The following is a 24,296-nucleotide window of genomic DNA, read 5'->3' on the forward strand; positions in this document are numbered from 1 at the left end:
TCTTGCTGAAAAAGAAAAAAGAAGAAAGAAAAGCGTAAAGAAAATCATCTACCCTAAAACTACATAGCACAGATAACCCTTTGACCTTTCGCTCTGGGTGAAGATTTACAGTACTTGTGGAGCCTCACTTCACATGCCTGACTGAAAAGAACCCTAAATAAAGTAAGGCCCCTGTGGAGATGGAGAAAATAAGCAGGATAAGGAAGTTCCATTATTGCAAGCAGCTATGTTTTTTTACTAGTCTATAAAGTGAAATACCAATTGTGATGTGTTTCCAGTGTTGAGTCTCTGTCACTTAGTTTGGGATCTGATGTTAGAATAGTTAAGAGTCAGGGATACCCTGGGCCTTCAGCGTCCGTCTCCGTCTCTGTCTCCTTTGCTCTCAGCAAATATCCCTCCTTACTGGCTCCCTCAAATTAAATTTCCATGTGAAATATCTTTTCTTTAGAGAAAGCAAAACAACAGAAAACTTTTTTTAAAAAGCAGCCACTAACAAAATATTGGTGAGGGAGCATTTGAGATCTTGCTCCCTGGCATGGGTTGTCAGTTTGGCTCAGCTAAAAATTCAAAAAAAAAAAAAAAAATTGATGAGAATAGGAATCACCAGTTGTTTCTTTATATGTTAAAAAGTCAAGTTTTTCTTAAGATATAAAATATAAAAAGTACATGAAAATAAAATTAGCTCCACTATTTATCTTTAGGAAAGTAATTTTTAACTTGGTTCCAAATGACACTTCAAATTAAGACATTTGAAGAAGCTTTAACAATTTATTATCTAATGTTCACATCTATTTAATAATTATTTGACTGACATAACAGCGTTATATTAAATCTTTAACTTTACGTAATAATCTCTCCTAAAATATCCCAGTATTTTCTACAGCACTTTGTATTTATATTTTGAAGATTATTAAATTGATTCTACTGTTTTATTTTCTGCTTTCTTTGTACATATGCTGATAACACCTCATATTAGATAAATAAAAGCAGTGTTTCCCTTGGCATTAGGAAGATGCTCGTAGTTATTGATCAGCTCAGTTACTTGAGTAGTCCAGAACTTTCAAATGATATTTTTATGAATGAAGGAAAAACTTCAGTAAGCTTTTCATATTCCTATTTTTAGGAATCTGTAAGTATGGTAAAATGCTTGACGTGAATTGCAAACAACAGTTTTCCTTACAGAAAGGAAAACTCTTGTTGTAGGAAATTAAATCAATACTGTCCATTAATCATAGTGCATGTCAATCCTCAGGCCACTCTGGAAGTTTCTGGTGAATGCAAAGAATCTTTAGATGTGTGAGGTCCTTAAAGATCTAAGTAGGTTAAAGAAGAGGAATTTTTTTTTTTTAAATGCCACATTAGCACATGAAAGAAACTTCAAGGTGGATAGAAAAAAAAACATTTGCTGTGTTGCAGTAATTATACTTGTGGGTTTTGTTGTTTGTTTTAAGCTTGTTCTTCAAAAATTTAGTTAACACAAATGAAATTTTAAGCTGTATACTAATTAATCCATGGGGTTGAAGGAGCTACAAGACAGGCCATTGCCAGAGGAAAATATTTTTTTATCTTAGCCTTTAAAAATATTTTTGTATGTTTGGTTTATAAAGTACATATTAGGACAGTCACACAGGTATATGTTATAAATAAATAAAGGTATATGTGTTATGAGTATGCGTGCTAGAAAATTTATTAATAGAAAATGAACTTAAATAATTTGGAGACCATTATTCTAAAATAGAGAATCAGGTACCTCTAAGTAACCACCGCAGTTCTGAAGCTTTACAACCTAGAATAGGTTATGGACATTAATCAAATCACCCCATAAATTATAATTACAAACTTTAGTAAGTGCTGTGATGGAAAACAATAGGATAAAACAATAGGCTGTGTTGTTATAGGGAACACTGTATAGTTAGAGGGTGGCAGTCAGCATAGCTTTCTCTGAGAAACGAATGTTGAACTGAGACCTGAAGGATAATAGAAGTTGACTACTGTGTTTCCCTGAAAATACAACCTAGCTAGACCATCAGCTCTAATGCGTCTTTTGGAGCAAAAATTAATATAAGACCCAGTCTTACTTTAATATAATGTAAGACCAGGCCTTTAATATAATGATATATTATAATGCAATATATTATAATATATAATATAATACCTGGTCTTATATATAATATAATATATATAATATAATATAAGACCAGGTATAATATAATATAACATAACATAATATATCGGGTCTCATATAAGACTGGGTCTTATATTAATTTTTTCTCCAAAAAACGCATTAGAGCTGATGGTCCAGCTAGGTCTTATCTTCAGGGAAACACAGTAGGCAAAGGACCCCATAGGATAACGAAAGAATTAATAAGGCATAGTGTAAATTATAGTCAAAGACTAATCATCAGAACAGGCTAAATACTGGTGTATATCTTCCGATCTAAACAACCTGACTTATCAGTTGATTTGGATAAGCTAATGTGATAACATAATCCTGACAGAGTTTATTGAAATATTTTTCTATTCCATTTTGAGTTGTTTGAAGTCTTGAAAGATTTTCTGGCATATCATCCCAGAAAATGTAGGCTGCCCTACCTAAGTGGATGTCTCTTGCATTAGCCAAGATAGCTGACTCCGATTGACACTTACCTTGGTTTATCATGCCAACTAGAGCTGTTGCTGTAGCTGAAGGTTAAAATAACCTCCGCTTTCTCAACCTGCCAGGATGTCAACAGTAACTTGTGAAACCTGTGCAAACAGTAAACCACACGTTTTGCATGATTATCACATTTGATACATCTTTTCTGGTTGACTGTGTAAATGTATCTAGCTAGAGTCATTATTTCAAATGTATATACCTCCTTCTTCCTTTTAAGAAAGATTTGGAGTAACTCAATACAGAAACACAAAATTCAATAAAAAACAAACAGGGGATATAAGGCCCAGTGTTGGTAAGGGTTTGGAACTTAAGAACACTCATACCAATAGTGAGAATATAAATTGATACATAACTTTTCTAGAGATAATTGAGCAACACCAAAAGGGCAGGGCGTGGCAGGGAAGTTACAATCTACACACTCTTGTACCCAGAAATTCCACTAATAGACACTTATCATAAGAAAATAATAATGAACATGCACAAACATTGAACCACAGGATGCTCGCTATTGTGTACAGGGTCATTTATAATTGTGAAAAGCTGGCGAACAACCGAAAAATTCAGCTACAGAGGTTTAATACAGTAACCTTTGGTAATCCCTACAACTTGAATCAATGTGGACATTGAAAGAAGTGTTTTGGAAGAATATTGAATAGCATGAATAGTTGTTCACAGTATGTTGACTGAAAAAAGCAGGTTATAAAATACAAAAAAAATATTGAGTATATGTTCAGATGGATAGGAGAGGAAATGAAAAAACAGGCAACGTAATGTTCACAGTGCTTATCTCTGGGTACTGGTGTTAAGGATATTTTATTTTCACTTCTTTTTGCTTTTCTGAGTTTTATAAATTTTCTGTAACATGTATTCGCTCATAATGAGGAAAAATGGTAAAGTTTTTAAATCGGATATATAATACGTAGATGAAAAAATTGGAGTAAAGATAAATATTAGAAAAGTCAATGAACCTGGGATTATGGCTTTTTTATTGCATAAGGTCCTGTATAATCATACAGACTAGAAATGCCTATAAATTTAGCAGTGTGCTTCCATGCAGCCAAAGCAAACCACAAACACTGTTTAGCTATGGGCACAGGACATTTTAATTATTAGAAGAAGATTACAATACTCTAATTAAATTCCTGAAATACAGCTGTGCCAGAAAAACTCTACATGCTCAAATTGTTGGAAATTCTCTATGAATCTATGTATTGAAAACCTTACTAACGTAGACACTTAACAAAGACAAGATAATAAGGAAAGAAGTTCCTGTGGTTCTTAGGATCATTTAACAAGTTATAGGTTTTGGGTGACCTGTATTTGTAGAGGAAACAATTAAAATAATTTTTTTGAACTCTCACCTTTCTCCATCTGGATAGCCAAGTATGATGATTTTCAGTGTCTTTTCCTTTCTTGAATAAACTCCCACTCTTTTCATAAAGTGCACTTTTGTTTTAAGAAGAGAAATCACGGCAGATGGGCCTTAATTCTGACCCTACAAAACTATAGGAACTACATTGAAAACCTCTGAACAAACTTCAAGAAGTAAGGATACCTTTTTTTAAAGGCCCATTTTTCTATGCACATTTCCATTCTGAGAAATGACAGTGATTATTTTAATCATGATAATTCTCTGTTCCATGTTGACTCAGTTGCATACTTTATGGCCCTGATTCTTGGTATTCTCTGTCCTCATGCTGTCCTCTGTGTACACGTTACCAATTGGCATTCCAGTGTGATCCATTGAGAATTAAAAAAAGAAAAGAAATCTGCATTTGCATTAAAAAGTACCAGATATTTCTAGAAATCTTACAAGAAACCTAAAAACATGTTGGTGCTTTTTTTCTTTATTGTCCTCAGTGTCAGGCAAGAGTTCAATGCAAACATTCATCTGGATAAATATAGATATATAAATATAGAGAGATAGAGATAAATCTGGCCATTAGGAAAATTAGGCTATTCTCGGGTTAGGAAAGCTTTTGAAACTATAATATGCCTCTTCAACAAGCAATCTAACAAATTCGCACTTACAAAAGACATGGATTTTAAGTTTCATTTCCCTTAATAAAAATCCCTATAATAAAGTCATAATCTAACCTATGTAGTGTTCTTGCCAAAAATGTTTAATCTGAATCTAGTAATCAGGAAACAATCACGTAAATCCAGATTGTGCGATAGCCTACAAAACATCTGGACCGGATTCTTTAAAGATGTCATTGTCAATGAAAGATAGGGAAAGGAAAAGGAACAATTGGAGGTGGAGGAGACATGATGTGCATTGTGACCCTCTGTTGGAATTGGCGGGGGTGGGGGAATTAGCAGGGGGGATGGGAGGAGGGGGGAAGGGGAGCAACAGCTATAAAGGACATTATTGGGACAATTTGGGAAATTAAAGAATGGACTGTATATTAGATAAAATTGTGTCATTGTTACTATAATTGGATGTAATAATGATATCGTGGTTATGTAGGAGGGAATGTCCTTGTTCTCAGGGAAAACACGTTCAAGAATTTAGATGTGAAATGTGATGATTCAAAAACAAAAAAAATGTGTGTGTGTATGTATACTTGCACACACACATATAAATAAGAGAACAGGAAATAAAGCAAATACATCAAAATGCTTAAAAAATGATTCAAAAGGTTAAAAATGCCCAGTACTGTGTTTTAAGTCTTTAATCAATACCTCCAAATTAGGAATGGTTTTACAATGATTATGCACATGGTTAAAACAACAGCACTTCGAAAATAACAGATATTGAATATTAAAAAACTTTAGATCTTCTGTTGAGTATTTTATCAGAAAATACTTTTGGTTTAACTTGGTATGCTCAAATTGAGGTTCTCTATCATATGTGTTAAAAACCATTTTAAGATATTTTGAATATTTTCTAGTACCTCAAAGATCTTCTGTGTCTTTCAATAGAAAGACTTAAAGTTTGTATAGAAGATTTAAGGTTTATATAGAATTTGAAGACTGTTTATAGACAATTAACATGGTAATGACATGCGCTTGCTTGTATCAAAGAACTCGCAAAATTCTCTTATCTGCTAATGTTGAAATCAATTTCAGAGAGTGATACATTCAGTAAAGTTGAAATAAATTGTTGTATTCAGTTGGTGCAAAAGTAACTGCGGTTTTTGCAATCATTTTTTTTAACCGTAAATGGTTAAAAAAAAATGGTTGCAAAAACCGCAGTTACTTTTGCACCAACCTACGATAACAACATAGTGCTTCTTGTGAGTTCAAAAGGAGTATAAATAAATAACACAATCCTGTTTTATCGCTATAATTGATGACGCTGATATTTCACCAGCTCGCATTTCCCACTTGAGAGGAAACTTAAGATTGGTTTCAAGCTGTCTACCTGCATCTCTCCCATCCTGGAAGCATGCTTTTAACTGCCGAGGGCTGAGATTTGGAGGAATGGTTATCAAACCACAGATGTTTTTGCGATGAAACTGTGCACCTCTGACCAAGTCACCGTGGTTCAGGAGATGATAGATGGTATTTTCATGTTGCCTCACAAAAGGGTCAAAATGGCATGGCAAGCCCATGACAGTGAAATGGAGAAATGTTAGTCCTGGAAGGAAATTTATTTCATGGCTTCAGGGGAAGTTTGGTTGTCATGAATAGGCTCTCTCTGTCAGTCTATAAAAATATTGTTTGTAAGGCAATGATGTATGTCAGACAGTGTATGTGTGTTGGCAGACAGCGCAGCTACTTAAACAAATGCTAAGCCAAGTACAGTAGCCTAAGTTAAGTACTTTAGATGCTTTTAGGGCAAGGATTGCTCTTGATAGAAATATCAACATAGTCAAAAGAATTTATTTCATTTTCTTAAGTAAACTTCATTTGTAAATTTTATAGCCTCTTAATCGTCCTAAGAGACTACACCTCCCCCTCCATTCTAATACTTTTTTGTGTTATAATTTCTTACAATCAACAATTGCTCCGTTTTATTCACTTTTAAGTTATTTGGGAACACCCAGGTGACCGACATTAGTACTGGTCACATAAAGCTATCGTAAATTTTGGGACAGTGAAGGCTGCTGCTCTTTTGGAGTCTTCTTTTCTTTCCCCCACCCCCCAGGAAATAGCAACCCTTGGCATAATTCCATCAATTGATGCTGCCGGGAGAGAGATTGATCTTACAAAATGGACCAATGAGGTGCCTTTCTTCCACAGGGGTTCACAACAGGAAAGGAGTACCGTAAGAAAAGAACATAAAAGATCAAAAACTGTTTGTGAGAGTCTCCAATATTGCTTTCAGATTTGTTTTCCAGTGTTTGGATATAAATCGAAGATTCGTTCGTGGCCATGTCAAAGTAGAAATCTTCAACCCCAATTATTTTATGTCCAGATAGCCTCAAGTAATGCATTTGTCAAAAATGAAAAAGTTTTTAAAAGAGTCTTGAAAGCCTGATAGATGTATAAAAATAAAATCACATGATCAAAAATGAACATGATCAAAATGTTAGTGAACATGATATAATTGGGAAAGCCTTATGTTTCTGGATTTTACCCAGTTAGGTTTGTTTTTTTTTTTTGGGGGGGGGTGGTAAAATTGAGATTATCAATAGGACATACTTATTTTGGTAGGAAACTGACTCTCAAATGTAACATACAAAACTTTCTTCTAAATTATCCTAAACTCAGTAGGAGAGGGGATGTTTTTACTGGGAGTGAGAGGTGTTATTTGTCTTAAGGCCCTTCAGGGGGGCAGAACAAAAGGGACTGAGTCATTTCAGGTTTAGACAAATACTCTACTATCAGCTTCCACAGAGATTTGTTCTACTGAACACACAGGAAAAATTGGGAGAGTGGGGGATTGCCCACTCCATCTGCCATTCTGTGTATTTTACACTCAAATATTCTATATCATCAGAACAGATTTATAACATCTTGGCATAGTAATCCTTTTTAAAAAACTTCCTTTAAATTTATAATGCAGAGTGAAACATGTTTAGGATTACCAATATCTTACAGAAATTAAGTTTATAAACAAAAGAAGAATTTTTATTCTATGCTTTAAGTAAAATTTACATTACTTTAGCTAAAAACCTCTGTTTTTAAATCAGCATACTAGCACATTCATGTAAAGCATTATTTTAAACAATGTGAATTAACATTTTCCATCCTAACATAAGTCTGATGATAACAAGACAAAGAATTCCCTTTTAGAAGAGACCTGCTTCCCTAATTAATCTCAGTACAGTTTAGAGGGGAGAAACGCTACAGGTCTTACAATATTTGGATAACTTGAAGGTAAATCACATTGTTTCAGTGTGATTTGTGTTTTTACTTCTGTGCTTAAACATAGCATTTTAAAACCGAGTAGTTTACCCTGCTTTCCTTTCCCACCCATCCCCCTTAGCATGTTTCCTGCTCCTCTGCTGCTGGACCAGACTTGGGCTGGCCCCAGATTCTATGTCAGAGGCCATGACCCAGGTGTCACAGCAGTCCGCACTGCTGGCCTCATCTCTGAATAATTATATAGGGGGTATTGTGTTGGAGGGGTAGGCTTGGGGGCAGTGCAGTCACCCTGGCTATCCATAGCCAGACCAAGGAGCTCTTCAGTCAGACTGCAGGAGAACAATAGGCCTGAAAGGGTTCACACAAAACCTGGTAGCACAAAAGATTAAATTAAAAATGGACATTTGACCAGACACTAGGTTACATCCTTCAGAATTTCACCTTTCTCACTTATTCTGAGCATTTTCTACTCTAACATTTTCAGACTTCACATATGCTGACCTTATATCAGCAAATTTTCAGATTGCTACTTACCTTCGCATATATATATATCCTAATTTACTTAAGTATTTTTAATGTTTTGAAGTTATCTTAATTGTGACACTGTGTTGCTAATATCAGCAAAGCTTTTCTGTAGCAGTATTTTAAGTAAATAATTCAAAGTAGTACATAGTGATTTTTAAAGTAATGCTTTGTATTTTCTTAAGACATTTTATTAAGCCACTCCAGCATATTCCATGTCTGTAAATTGAACAAGTGGCAGGGGATTGTCCTAAAGTAAATGCAATTGCTTTGTCTTCCTTTGGTCCTAGGAAGATTCTTTTTCCCACCACCTGAGAAGTTTCCATAGAGGGATGGAGAATAAAACTCATGAACTCTTTACCAAATTTGAATGTTAGAAATGTTGTCAGAGGTGGACTGACTCCTGTGGGGTGAATTTTCTCATGGCCCTGACCTCAGGTTTTCTCTTAATTTTATCTACCTCTGACCTGTCCCCTCTGACCTGGCTCTTTTCAAGGCCTCTGGAGCCTCACCAAGTAGCAGCTGGAAGAGACAAGGGCCTAATTTTCATGACCCCTGTATTATCTCTTATTGTTGGTCCACAGCTAACCACTTTGTAAATAATTGTTTTCTATTATGTGTTTTCCAGGAAACCAAACTTCTGGATATGTTAGTATTACAACAAAGAATTCATAAAATTTGAATTGATGTCCATCAGTTTTACTATCCAAATTTATCTCCAATCAGAGAACATTTGGTCTTCATAGTGTTTGGGGGGAAGGTATGGTTTGTGGGAACTTCATACTAAGTGAACCTATTAGTTTTACCTTTTATATCTTAAGGAAGTGTAAGGGCAGAACAATGATCAAAATCTGATAGGATTGGAATTCGTAAAAATTTTCTCCTTAAAGTAAAAATAATTTGTTCTTTAATGTTTATGTCTTTGATTATTCTGCTTTTGCTCTACTGTGTATTTGATCACCTTCAGTTACATTAATATCACTCACTTATTCAGGGCCCACAACCTGGCGTCTTTCAGAGATAACCTAAAACACGGTAGTGAGCCAAAAGTGGGGTTTCATTCCCAAAGCCACTCCGTGGGAGAGGATGCCATTCTACAGAATGGGTTCTCTTAATTTATACATGTTTTGCTATTTAGCTTCTCAAATATTAGTGATTATAGAGCCTCTGGCTTTGTAAAACAGGCCTGGAAACAGAATTGGAGCCGAAGGACAAGAAAAATAATTTAAAAAAAAACAAGTACTCTACGTTATGGAAGATATAATAATTCATGCTCCTAAGGGTGGATTTGAAGCATCAAAAAAATGTTTCAGTTATTTCTAGCATACGAAAGAATCAGGGAAGTTTAAAATATATTTTCTGCATATTTTATGTAGGAAAATAGTTAATTCTTAAAGGAAAACTAGTTTACATATGCAGAAGTGTCCTTATCTATAAAATAAAAATAATAACTTTTACAGGGTTGTAGTAATGATTGTTTAAAATAATGCATATAGGTACACAAGCTGTTGGCATATTAAAGATCATACATTTTCCCCAGCAACTCTATCATTCATATTTATTGTAGAACACACAGAAATACAGGAAGCCAAATAACTGAAAATTCTACCATATAGATACCCATTGTTAAAATTTGGGTACATATCAAAAGATAATTCATTTTCATTCCCCTTTATAGGTCTTTCTCCAGTGACCCACCATTTCCTTGCTACTTCATTTTTTTGCTACCCCCATCCCCACCCCCACCCATTCCGGATGAATTTACTCTGTTAAAGGACCCAGATACCAGATGTCATTCTTACCGTGGGTGACTTCTCTGGATATTGGACATTGTGAACCAATCTCTAATTGGCTTCCGTGATATTTTACCTTCCTGGTTCTCCTCATGACTCTTTAAGAACACTTCCCTTCTCATCCTCAGATTTCTAGTCCCTGCTGTGTTTTTTCTCCCTTGGCACCCGTCCCCTATGCAGATGTCTGCTGAATATGGTTCTCCATCCTAACTGCTTGCTCCATACCACACTGGTCAGCTCCACTTGAATGCTCCTCTGGCATCTCTGATTCAGCATGTCATTGGCTCTGCCAAGCATATCCTCTTCCATTTTTGTTGGCCCACTCAGGCTGGTAATGTGGGAGCTTCCTTATTCCTTCTCATTAATCCCTTCTCTCAACAATTCCATTTAGTCAGCTGTCTTCTATGAGTATATAATAAAATCCACAATGCCTAGCCTGGCTGTCAGAACACTCCGAGATCTGCCCCCGCCTACTGTTTCTATGTGACCTTCGTTCATTCATGCATCCTTTACTGAACACTTCCCTGTTCCTCAGCCCTGATCCCTGTGTTCCTGTCCCCGAGCCTTTGCTTATACTCTTCCCGTGGCCTCGATCTCTTCTTCACCATGCTTCCTATAAGGTCACATTCTGCTCCAATGCACGTCTATGAAGCCCTCCCCACCCCCCAAACCTGTAGTAACCATTCCCTCTTTGGAATTCCTGTGGCGTTTTAACCCATATCTGTGCAGCTGTCATTCCTGTCTTGCATGGTACTTATTTGTACCTTTGTCTTCATTCCTCTACTGCACTGTTACCTAAACAGATTTGAGAACAACTTCCTAATCTTAAAGATGAGGAAACTGATTTCCAGGAGACGGCCTTTGCAGCTACACAGCTACCAAATCCAAGATTAAAATCCAAGTCCCCTAAGTTTCAAACCAGCCCTCTCCTCTACATGTATTTATTTAGCACTGAAAAGTACCTACTAATTGCTAGACATTTTTCTAAGCATTTTATAAATATAAACTCATTTAATCCCCATTTTATAGATGAGGAAACTCAATTGAAACCCAAGTAGTCTGGTTCCAGAGTCTGTCCTTCAATCACACCAGCCTGCCCTTCTACATGAGAAGGAGCATGGATTGGGAGTCACGGGATGCTGATAGTAATTATTTTGTATTATTATTGATATTTTCATCGGTATATTATTTTTTATCAGCATGTTATTATTGATGATGTTATTATTCACAGGCATTCTTTTAATCAGTTGATGTGAATGAATTTATTTCCTCTTCCCTCCCAACAGCCTCAAGAGGTAGGTGCTGTTATCATCATCATACCTATTTCATAGGGGATTTTAACCAAGGTACAGAGAGAGACAATAATTTCCCCAAGTTACACCGTAATGAGCAAGCTGGAATTGGAATCCAGGCATCCTGGGTGTGACATCTCAGCCCTTAACCTCTGTACTAGACTGTCTGTCAGCTTCAAAGTAGCACTGACTCATTATCCTAGGTGGACTGTTAGGTGAGAGGACAGGTGACAAAAACAATACTTAGCTCACAGGGTTTTTAAAAGTTCATTTGAAATTTGAAATATTTATATGTATAGCAAACACTGATCCAATGGAGCCCTTCTCCCTTTTAACTGCTTTGCATTGTATAAAGTCCTTCATTTAGTGAAACTTAAGCAATAGCCATGTTTCGTGCCTCCCTGTTTTGAATTGCTAATTCATCATTTTCAGCTGGTATCTGAATAGCTCCCACCTTAACAGCTAAATGAGTGGGGTCATGACTCTTCTTACAGGCACACAGATGCCATCTAGTGGTGGGGAAGAGAAAACACAAGTTATTGAAGTAAAAACACTGGAAGAAGCTGTGGGTTTGGGGTTGTTTTGTGGTCTTTAGGAACATGTTGCAATAAAAAATGGAGATGTTATACCGAAGTTTTTAGTAGGTTACTTAAGATGTTAAAAATGCAGTTAATGCACTATTACTGTTAAATCATAGGCTTTTTAAATGGAGTTAGGTTCTTGAATAGTGCGTCTTTAAAAGATTTCGGAATTACGGGAGTCTCATTTTATTGATCTTTGTTTTTCTTATTCTGAGTTGTAGTTACTGAGGGTATTAAAAACCTAATTGTTAAAACTGGATATAATTAATAGAATGAGCTAATTTGTTGTGTCCATCTGCTTGCAGTTTCTAATGCTAGCCCTCAAACTCTTCCATAGTTCCCATTTATGAAATGATCTATTGTTCTTTCATTAAGGAAAAAGTCTATTATTTTCTAAAGCATTATCATCATCAGGTTGTTTCTTTGTTAGCAGATGAGAGACTATTAGATTAATATGGACGACGTGGATGAAGGTGGATTTAACACTGAGAGGATTATATACCATGTGACATGGTTGCCAAAACAGCAAGCATTCTTTGTGGCCATAAGCACAGTTCATTCAGTCATACATACAAGTCAAACACACACTTTTGCCTGTTCTATACACCAAGGAATATTAATGAGGACAGAGAGTAGTTAGAACCCAGTTTCGGTATTTGCTGATTGTTAATTTGTTGATATTCTGGATTCTAGACCTTGCTCATATGAACAAACATCTTTGGTATTCATTTGACCTCACAAAGATAATTCCCAAACTTAAGTGTACCATTTTTTTTGTAGTTCTTTTTCTGTTCTCCCAGGCAACTTTACTCACATAATACTATAACAACAATAATATTGTGTGTTTACTAATTACAGGAATTGTACAAAGTACTTAATAGGCGTGGTGTCAGTTAATACTTTTTCAATCTCTCTAAGGGATTATATCTCTATTTTCCAAAGGAAAATAAATGAGGCTAAGAAAACTAAGAAACTTGCTCAAGGTTATACAATTAGTAAACAATACAGAGTATTCATTTACCAGTCTGTCTCCTTTGGTAGATTGAAATTAAAAGCAAGAGTTAAGTCTTTCTAATTCTTGAGTCTTTTACATAATGCCTGATTTTTAGGAGGCACTTGATAGTTGTTTTATTGATACCTGTGAACTCGACCAACCAGGATTCTGGTTCTGATTCTTCCTTATGTGAAATAAACTCAAGTAGAAGAGCTAGTGGTGAGAGTGAATCAGAAAGAAAAGAAGTGAGGCAAGTCCTAGAGCCAGTGGAGAAAAGAGTATAGCCATAGCAATGTTTCACGAAGGTCGTCATTTTTTGGCCAAAGGTTGATTCCTTAATACAGAAAAATACATAAATGTGGATGGGACCACTGTCACATTAACTTAAGCTGACACTCCAGAGTCCTGAATCAAAGTGTTTGGAGTCAGATTTGTGTTAAATTAATTGGAGCTTTTTCCCCTGACCCTTCATCTTTATATACTGCTAAATATTTAAGCAACTTGAACTATAAATCCAAATATTACCTGTTTGAACCATCACCCCTGGGGCCATTAAGTTAGCCCTACTGAGGAGTGTGTTTTTTGATATCCCTTGTGTTGAATTTTGAAGGAACTGGCACCAACTCTCCTCTTTTTCCCTTTCTCCTCCTTCCCTCACTTGGTTTTGAGGAGGCCTGCACTATTCTTTGTGGCTACTTTTCCTGCCTCTGCTGTTTTCCTCTAAACCACATAGCCCAAGTCTGCTGAGTCTCATGTAACCAGGCACCACATACGTGGCAATGCTCAACTCAAGAAGGGCTGTAATAGGCCATGAGAACTGGTCCCCTGTGGTATTTCAGCATTGATTCTGGGTTTTTGCTTTGTGCCTTATGCATTAGAGGGAGGGTCTTTGCAGAACTGTAGAGTTTTAGGACTTGTGCTACTTAAGCTCAGGTACATTATTTGTGCATTTAACTGTATTTAATATATTGGTCCTAAATTCTATTTTTTTTACTCTGTATTTTGTTAATTGTGTAGCTGTTCTCTGTTTTCTTTCTTAGCTGAGACTCTTATTGCCTCTTTTTAACATTATTTGAGGGCTCTGGTCCTTGGGTCACCTCTTAAATTTACGAAGAGTACATGAAATCATATTTCTAACAAACTGATGAACAAGAATGAGCCAGGTTGTTCTGGGGTCTTTGGATTAACAAATCAAAATAATAAAGTCACTAGATTTTGAGATTGGTGTCAGGTTGTTTTAAAGCCTAAGAGGAGCACATGGCAAATGTGCATGACCCACTGCTTAGCTCGGCTCCGAAAGTCATGGCACTTTTCTTTTTTTTTTTTAATTGGGGAAGGGGAACAGACTTTTATTGGGGAACAGTGTGTATTTCCAAGACTTTTTCCAAGTCAAGTTGTCCTTTCAATCTTAGTTGTGGAGGGTGCAGCTCAGCTCCAGGTCCAGTTGCCGTTGCTAGTTGCAGGGGGTGCAGCCCACGATCCCTTGCGGGAGTAGAACTGGCAACCTTGTGGTTGAGAGCCCACTGGCCCATGTGGGAATCGAACCAGCAGCCCTCAGCGTTAGGAGCACAGATCTCTAACCACCTGAGCCACCGGGCCGGATACTTTTCATATTTTAAAACAAGATTCTTTGTAGAGCATAAAGAGGAGACCACATGTGAGCAAATGTGAATGGGTTTTCCCTCTCCTTTAAATTGTTTTTTCTACATAGTAGTCCTATTTATTTTTTCTACTAAAATCTTTTCCAAATTCTTGTTTTACCCTTTTTATGTGGACAAAAAGGAATCTAGTGTCCCCACCCCCAGGCCCACCCTGTACTTCATTTGCCTGTTTAGTAGCTTACCTTTTCCTGACCTCATGTAAGCTGGTAGGAGAAGGAAGGAGCCCAGCCCTGGAGATGGTTGCACTGGCTACTTGGATGAGTTGCAGGTGGGCATCGGGAGTGTGCTTCCACATGTGGGCTTGTTGGAGTCAGTGCTGAGTGGGGAATAGCCAGGTGCTGAGGCTGTTAAGGGAGCAACTCTATTCTGTCTTCTCCCCAGAACACATAGGCTGCTTCTGTCTGATCAGCAAAAAAAAAAAAAAACACACACAAAAAGGTTAATTCTAGGTTTCAAATTTAGTTTCAGCAGTTCCCTTTTTAAAGAGGAATGAGGGAAAACTTGAAGAATGAAAAAAAACCAAAACATTCCAGAGAAGTATTCATAAAGTGTTGATCGATTGCACAGTAGATAAAAAGATTAACTCTCTGCCTATCTTAGTGCCCTCATCACAATCAGCTTTCTTTTATATACGAGGTGGCTGTGTCTGTGTCTGGCTTCCTGAGACCGTGAGCTACTTTGGGCAAATTCGGTCTCATTCTTCCTTTTCTGTATCTGCTACATTCTTGACATAATACTTCACACTCAGGAAGTTTCCCCAAAGATACTCTTCTGACTATAGACAAAATAAAATATTTTTGAAGATTGCACTGTGAATTCATAAAGAACCAGATTGCAAAGAGCCAAGTGAGTTCCATTTGTACCCATTCAGAGAGAGTATTTATAATATTGAACTCAGGATTCAGTTGGCTAATCAGTTCAGCAATATGGTAGGAGGAAAGAAAGAAAAAGATTCAAATTAACTAGCCCTTAATCTGAACCAAAATCTTCTGAATCTTAGCATTTCGGTGCTGACTGTTGGAAATCATTTGAGTGGTGAAATCCAAATGTGTTTCTATGTTTTCTGGTAATTATTTTTATAAACTATTTGAAAATAGTTCTATTTTAAAATTTGTTATAAGGGGATAGACTAACTTGCTGTGACAAAAGCACATATATTTGTTTAAATTTAAAGGTCCTGTACTTTGTCATATCTACAAGTTCTTGGATCACCTGTCTATGACATTAGACTGCTACTTAATACCTTTTTACCACAGTTTACAAAAAAATGGGAACAGCATATGAGTATATCCTATAGTTTTGTGATACACAACATAATATATTTAAAAAACATTTCCCGTAGGATAGTCAAAAGTTATTATAGTATTCTTACCTTTTTATCTATAAGGTACAGAAATTTTCTAAGGTGTATACATTTTCTTGTGTTTTTAATTTTATCAAAACAAATAGAAATAAAATTTATATTTTAGGAAATCTTTAAATGGATTTTAATATTAAATGGTAGAATATATTAATCAGTTTCTAAAATATTTACATAAACTCAAATTACTTTGGAGAGTTGAATAAACTTCACATTTGATTTTTGGATTTTTAAATTTTTGAATTCACTCTAGAATTATCTTTATTTTTTATTGTAAGTCTTTTTCCTCATTCTATATATCTATTAAAGATGATTGTTTTTCCACTTCTGGGTATATACCAAAAGGAAGTGAAATCAGTATCTCTAGATACCTGCACTCCATATGTTTTGCAGCATTGTTCACAATAGGCAAGATATGGGGACAACCTAAATTTCTGTTGACTGACGAATGGATTGAAAAACGTGGCGTGTGTGTGCAGACAAACACACAATGGAGTATTATTCAGCCTTAAAAAAGAATGAAATCTTGCCATTTGCATAGCATCAGTGAACCTAGAGGACATTGCTAAGTAAAGTAATCCAAATACAGAAAGACAGTGACTAGTGACAGTATGATCTCACGTACGGCATCTAAAATAGTTGAACTTAGAAAAACAGAGTAGAATGATAGTTGCCAGGGGTGGGAAGGTGGAGGATATGGGATGAGATGGTCAAAGGCGACAAAGTTTCAAGAATATGTTTTTGAGACCTACTAATGTACAGCATAGGGACTATAGTTATAAATACTGTATTGTAAACTTAAAATTTGCTAAGGGTGTAAGTCTGCTTTCACCACACCTACATACACACAAATGGTAACTGTATGAGATGATAGATATGTTAATTAGTTTGATTGTAGGGATCATTTCACAGTGTGCGTGTAAATCAAGCATAAAGTTGTACACCTTAAATATATACAACTTTTGTTTGTCGACCATACCTTAATGAAGCTGGGAGACTATTTCTGAACAGCATTTATTTTTGCCCTAAGCAAGCACTCTATAGTTAAATGTTGTCATAAACAGTTACACTTAAACTTACTTATAGCATTAAACTTCTTGTATATCTTCTAAAGTATATCATTGAAATTTTGTAACCATTTATTTCCTCAAAGGCCAGAAAAATTTTTTTGTTGTAACATGCACAGACTTCAGTTTTCAGCTTGTGATAGCTAATGAACACCACTAGAGGGAGCTCCATCTCGTCTTTCTTGGTGAATTCAGCTCTCAACTTGCAAAGTAGGTTTGTGGAAGGGTATACTTTAAAAATAAACTTAAATAACACATGGTTATAAAAATTTTCAAAGGTATTAAAGGATGACAATTGTAATTCTCCTTAACTTTGAGGGGAAAAACATCTCACTTTTAATAAACTACCCCCGAATAACTAAACAAAAACTTTTACGTAGTATAACTTCTTATAAGTGAGTCATCACACAACCCAAGTCCTTTAAAATCGAGAATCTATCTCTGGTCAGTTGCGGAGGAGGAGGAAGTGTGGTAGTAATGTTATTGTTTGAAGTGAGGTTAAGTAAAGTAAAATTTTAAATAATTGGTAGATGTTCACAATAGCAATGTCATACTAAGGTGAATTGCTGAGTCATTGTGTAGGATAGGGAGAGAGAAAATTTTATTTCGCTTAGAACTTATTCATTCAAAAAAAATTTAAACCAATCTAGAAAGGCTCTAGAACCTTTGTTTGTATTTAGATGGCTGGACCTAATTATTACCTGTTGGTTTTTTGGTAGACCCCAGAAGAAAATATCACGTGAGGCTACTGGCTTACAACAACATAGAAGATGGCTACCAGGCAGATCAGACAGTCAGCACTCCGGGATGCGTGTGTAAGTAAGAGTTATGGTAGCTTGTTTCACTGTATGTGGCTCACACTCCTTTTCCTTCTTTAAATTTAAGTCTCATTACTACATGGAAGCTACAGTGGTTTTATTACTTTATATCCTCCATGATACCTAACATAGTATCTTGAACAAGTACATGCTCAGGAAGTATGTAAGTGAGATATATTTAAAGAACCTATTTTACTCTTGCTTGAGAAAGACCATAAGAAATTTAACTGGGAAAATAACCCTGAATACATACATACAGTGAGTTTTCTTTTTATCTGCTCTAACCTTGAGGCTAATTATTTCCTTTTAGTTGTTATTCAGTTTTAGTGCTGCTAAGAGCTCTTTGGTCTTATTGGTGCTAAAGTGAGTGTTGGTATAGTTTTAAGTCTGCTACTGGCTTTCTGAATGCGTTTGGTTGGTAGCTTGATTTCTCTAAGCTTCTGTTTTACAATCTAAGTATTGATAACATTTGATTCCTTATCTAACTAAAGGAAGAGTTGCTCAGATTTGAATAATAGATCTCTAGACCACTACAAACCTCTCATGGAAGAAAGACCTAAAGTCAACTTATAGGGTGGGATGTTAGGATTTTACCATTTACCACTTTCTGCATTAAATGTTAGGCCATGAGGTAAATGAACATTATCTTTTCCAATAGCTGTTCGTGATCGCATGGTCCCTCCACCACCGCCCCCCCACCATCTCTATGCGAAGGCTAACACCTCATCTTCCATCTTCCTGCACTGGAGGAGGCCTGCATTCACCACTGCACAAATAATTAACTACACCATCCGCTGTAACCCTGTCGGCCTGCAGAATGCTTCTTTGGTTCTATACCTTCAAACGTATGTAGCTTCTATTGATGGTTGGATTTTTTTGCTGTCCTCCCCATTCCTGCTTCTTACCATCTTGGACCAGCTTGAGCTTCAGCTATAAGCATTTGTCTCAGGACTTATCTTACTTATACAATGTTCTGGGGATTTTGTATCTTTACCATATTCAGTTCTGAAACTGCATTTTTTGACAATTAATTTCCTTCTGTAAATGACTTTTTTGTTTTGTTTCCCCAGCCTCATGCAAAAAGATTAGGCAGGAAGCTATTTTTGCTTTCAAGTGGCTAATGAAAAGCATGTTTACAGAAGGAAACAAAAGACCATTTTCACGCTGGCATCAAAAAATAAAGCTAGTTATCATGTTTTCTAGTTTATAGATAAGATGCCCATCACTGTGATTTGAAAGAATAACTTGACTTCCAATATTTGAGAGGAAATCCCTTTATATGAGGACATTCATGTACTGTTAATTTCCTAGTTTCCTCTCAGAGAGGCCGTTTGTAGGCTTATTTTTATGGGATAATACTAAATATAGTATCTTAGCAATCAGATTGCTTGTCCAGTGTAAAAACTTTTTTTAAAGAAAATAGGAGCTAATGAGTAATAACTGTATGCCCTCCCCCCCTGTACTGATTGGAAGTACTGACACTCTTTTGGAAACAAGGTGCTACCAGCATTAACGAATTCACTGCTCACTATTATAGATCAGAAACTCACATGTTGGTTCAAGGTCTAGAACCAAACACCAAATATGAATTTGCTGTTCGATTGCATGTGGATCAACTTTCCAGCCCCTGGAGTCCTGTTGTCTACCATTCTACACTTCCAGAAGGTAAAGAAAGCAGCTCCCTTAGGGTTTTATCTAAATGTTTTAAAAATCCGTGTCACTTTGAAGAGAAGGCTACCCTGGTTGCCACCTACCAGTTGATGTGTATGTATTTGCTTTGTTTCTTAACTTTTGAAACGTCTTTTCCTAAAATTAAATTTAATTTTTTTCCTCTCTGGGTATGTGTTGCACAAGCAAGTGGGCTTAAATTTAGTATCTCAGTAGGGAACACTAAAGTTTTTTAAATCAGATGTCCTGTTCAAGGCTGCACCAGAATCCTTTAAAATGTGAACGTATGGCTAATGCAAGTGTTAGTAAAGTTAGGAGCCCACGTTAGAACTTGCGTCTGTATGAGTGGTCGCTCGACGCTGTGCACAGTGCAGTGGGTGTGATACCTGATTGAGCACCGATTCTATGGCTTACCTATGGCTCCAGCGAAGATATTTCATGTCTCTAGACCTGCATTTCCTTTTCTCTAGAACAGAGATGAAGACCCTCGATGCTCTGTAAGGGCCTCTATATTAATTATTCAGAGAGGACATTTATTTCAGCGAGCAAGGGCTTCTTCACTATAGTTTCGATAACACTCCATGTGCAATGTGGTGCCAAAACGCAGCTCTTCACACTTTTAGCTCATATTAAAAATGGGGTCAGTTAAAATCTGAAGACTTCACTACTTTTTATAAATTATTAGTGTAAAGTCTGCCCTATAAACTCACTGATTCACAACTTTTTGGAGAATAACTGACTGGTTTTGTTCTCAGAAGTATTTTCTTCTGTGGCTTCTTAGGTCAGGTTGAATATATATTCTGTAGATGTTTTAGTAAGAAATGTAGTTTAGATTTAGTACTTAAATAGGATAAGACTCAGTATCTAATGAGCAGGGGCTACTAGTGGAACTGTTAACCTATCTAGTATTCAGTTTGGCAAAATCATATCAAAAGCCCTAAAAAAGCTACACTCTCTGACTTAGTAATTCCCCATCTAGGAATCTACCATCTCCTTTATCTGTTTCTTAATGTTTCGAACATTATAAATATGAAGTTAGCTTTCAGAAAAAGAAGAAAAATAGTATTTTACTATTGTTACTAATAATCTGTAAAAGCTGTGATTTTTAGATGTTTTTATGGTGGATTCTAGTTTTTCAAACTCATTTCTGTGCCTGTCAGTCTATTAGCCAGGTATTTGAGTGTTTATGACCATTTTATCCTAGTAATACCATATTTTCTACATGTGTGCACAGCACCAACAGGCCCACCAGTTGGAGTAAAAGTGACGCTGATAGAGGATGACACTGCTCTGGTTTCTTGGAAACCCCCTGATGGCCCAGAGACAGTTGTGACACGCTATACTATCTTGTATGCGTCGAGAAAGGCCTGGATTGCAGGAGAGTGGCAGGTCCTACACCGAGAAGGTAAAATGATCATAAATTACCAAAGAGAATGAAGGGTGATTATTAACGATAGGAAAACAAAGGGAAAGCAGGATCTAGAGTTTGTTTTGAATTTATGTTTATGAAGTAACTATTAAAGATTTTGGTTTTATTCAAATAGCATTGGGAAGCCGTCAACATATTTTAAGCATGAGCATATGATTTGCATTTCAGAGAGATCACTCTAAATATTGTGAATAGAAGAAGTTGGGCTGAGGAGGAGCAGGGATAGGTAAGAGTAATACAAAAAGACTAGGAAGTAATTGTAATGGTCCAGGAAAGAGATGCTAAAAACCTGGATTAGAGTTGTGAGCATTGAGATGAAAAGGAGAGGATGGTTGAAAGATTAAGGAGGTCAAATCTGCAGGACTTGGTAGTTTAAGGAGGTGGGAGAGGGGTAAGGGAAGGACAATTGTTATAATTACTTGATTTCCAGTGGTGATGTGTCTTGCACTATAGTAGCAAACACTGGAAGAAGACCTTGTTGAAGGGTCTTCTTAAGTAGTACAGCTACTAACGTGGTCCACTTGCAATTAAATTGACCCATATGAATGTTGGGTCTACCTTAGTACAGGCAATGGATGATTAGGGCTTAAGAACGCCAAATTTAATTTTTTAACACTAGGGGTTTTGTTTAGCTGAGTAAAACTGAATTCTAAAACTCTTAACGTTCTTACTACATGCTTTCATCATTATATCCTTTTAAAATGTTTGAGTCCTTCATTTGGACAAGTCCTAATGCCAGTCTTTAGATGGGCCATCACATAAATAGTAAAACTTCATTATTTTGGCATTTTCTTAATTCAGATGTGCATGCTGGAAAAAGAACAGTTTGTCCAGCAATGAAAAGCTTAAGAAGAATTTCAAGAAGGGAATTTGTTGGCTATCCCCATATTCTAAACACTTTGTAGTACTTCCACATACATTTTACCTTTTAGGGGACTGTTTACTCAATTAAGAGAGTAAACTTTAAAGACACTTATGTGGACGTAATATACAACTCTTTATGTAGTTGTAAAATAAACAAATGGTAACTTTAAATGAAGTTTTGATAGTTGTATATTCATATTTTTCATTGAGCAGGTACCCCACTAAGTAGTGATTTCCTAGTCACTGAAGAAATGTGAAAGTAATTAAAGTACTTTCCAGCAATACAGTTTTAAAGTTCTATTACTTATATATTGCTACCTACGTAACAAACCACTCTAAAACTTAGCCACTTTATTTTCTCACAATTCTGTGGGTCAGCAGTTTGGATTGGGCTCAGCAGGGCAGTTCTTCTGTTGGTCTCTCCTGCCACTCCTGTGGCTGTAAATCATCTCACGGTTTTAATATAGGGAAGAGGCATGAGGACTGTTTTTGCAAAAGAAGGAACTAAGGTTGGATTCCAAGCCTGCTCCCTACGTGCTGCCAGACACAGAACTCAGGCAGATGTTTGAATTTTTTCCTATGTGAAGAATTTCTTTTCCTATAACCTTCTTTTCCTATAACCGTTTCAACAGATGTACATGCTAAAATGGTTTAGCAGAAATGTAATATGAAATTGTGTGTAATTTAAAGGATCAGAAATTACAGCCGTTACACTTCCTGATATACAGTAAATCAGCACAAACTACTCAATTATTATAAAATCTAAAAGGCACTAAAGGAAATCATGCTCCTACAGCAATTCCTGAACTCTGTTCCCCATAGCATGAGTTTCCCAAGATCATAAAGGTGCCCCTCTTAAAAAAAAGTTCCATGACTAAATAAATTTGAGAAACATCATATACCATTCCCTCCCATTAGAGAGTCACATTGGAAATTAAAGTCCTTTACTAAAGGAATCCATGCAACTCAACATTTGCCAAATAAATTGGATTACTAATAGTAGGAAGATAATTGATTTATTAAATGAATTCTTATTGAATGATTATTATATGGCAGGCAATTTTCTAGGCATTGGAAATATCACAGTGAACAAAACAGTGTCCCTTCCTCATTGGAACTTACACACAAGGTAACACACAAACAAATATACAAATATTCAGGTACTGTCATAAGTACTATAAAGAAAACTATAATAGGAGGAAAAGACAAAGTGATAGGAGGTAGTAGGGTTAAGTTCTTTTGGAAGAAATGACATCTGAGCAGAGCCATGTGGATATCTGGGGAAGTGCAAAGGGCTTGAGACAGTAGTGTGCTTGGCATATTAGAGGGACAAGACAAGAAAGACAGGGAGGTTGGGGTGCGGGGGGAGAGCAGGCATTGGGAAATGAGGCGGGGAGGTAACTGAGGGCAGATCTTGTCGGCCAGACTTTCTGGACCACAGATTTTACTCCAAGAAAGATGGAAGACATTGGAGACTTTTGTTCAGATTTACATTTTAAAAGTATTACTCTGGCAGTCACCAGAAAAATAGATTATAAGGAGGTAAGAGGAGAAGTTAGGAGACTATTTAATACACAGGTATCCATGTGAGAATTAATGGGGTGATAATGGGGAAAAGGTGATAATGAGGAAGGTAGTAAGAAACACTTAGAACATAATTTGAATGAACTGCCTACTAGATTTGCTGCAAATTTATATCGGGTGTAAGCAAAAAGAGAAGCAAAATTGGTGGGGAAAACCAAGGGTTTGGTTTTGAACATGTTAAATTTGAGATGCCTCTTAGATGTCCAAGTAAAGAGGTTGAGCAAGCAGTGGGAAGGTTAAGTTCATGGGACTAGTGGCATAACTTAGAAGTCAGCAGGGTGTAGATGATATTTAAGACTGTGGAACTGGAAAAAAAATCACTTAGAAAGTGTGGGTGGAAGATGGAAAGGTCTGAGACTGCATTCTGGGATGCTTCTCCAACCTAGAAGTCTTACCTTTTGCTTTTACATTTTAAATGAACACTCCTTTGGTTACAAATAGCTTATATTTTAATATAAGTTCAACTGGAATTTACTGAGAATTCTTTTGTATAAAAGCATTATGCCAGCAGTTCAATCAAATTATGCTGTTGAAATATGAAAAAAATTTCCTGTCCTCCAGAAAGGGAGGGGGGAGGTCATAGATGAGGAAGAAGATTTACTTTCATCAAGTATATACACTTGGGTCAGACACTGGCCAATAGTAGTTTATTTAGTCTTTATAATAATTACCGAGGTGTGAATTATTGCCCCCATGAGGAAAGCAAAGTTCAGTAATGCGCCCCAAGTCACAAATTACTTAGTTGGTAGCA

General features: G+C 36.3%; 1 protein-coding gene across 1 annotated transcript in view; it reads left to right on the forward strand.

The window, feature by feature from the left end:
- PRTG (protogenin) overlaps positions 1 to 24,296 on the forward strand; it is a 105,890-nt gene that overhangs the window by 71,120 nt on the left and 10,474 nt on the right. The window contains exons 12-15 of the mRNA XM_033108775.1: positions 17,902 to 17,997; positions 18,659 to 18,845; positions 19,538 to 19,665; positions 20,903 to 21,073. Of these exons, the coding sequence (XP_032964666.1) occupies positions 17,902 to 17,997; positions 18,659 to 18,845; positions 19,538 to 19,665; positions 20,903 to 21,073 (582 nt within the window). The remainder of the gene's footprint in view (positions 1 to 17,901; positions 17,998 to 18,658; positions 18,846 to 19,537; positions 19,666 to 20,902; positions 21,074 to 24,296) is intronic.

This window comes from Rhinolophus ferrumequinum, chromosome 6 (genome assembly GCF_004115265.2).
Source record: "Rhinolophus ferrumequinum isolate MPI-CBG mRhiFer1 chromosome 6, mRhiFer1_v1.p, whole genome shotgun sequence".
In the NCBI taxonomy this organism is placed as follows: domain Eukaryota; kingdom Metazoa; phylum Chordata; class Mammalia; order Chiroptera; family Rhinolophidae; genus Rhinolophus; species Rhinolophus ferrumequinum.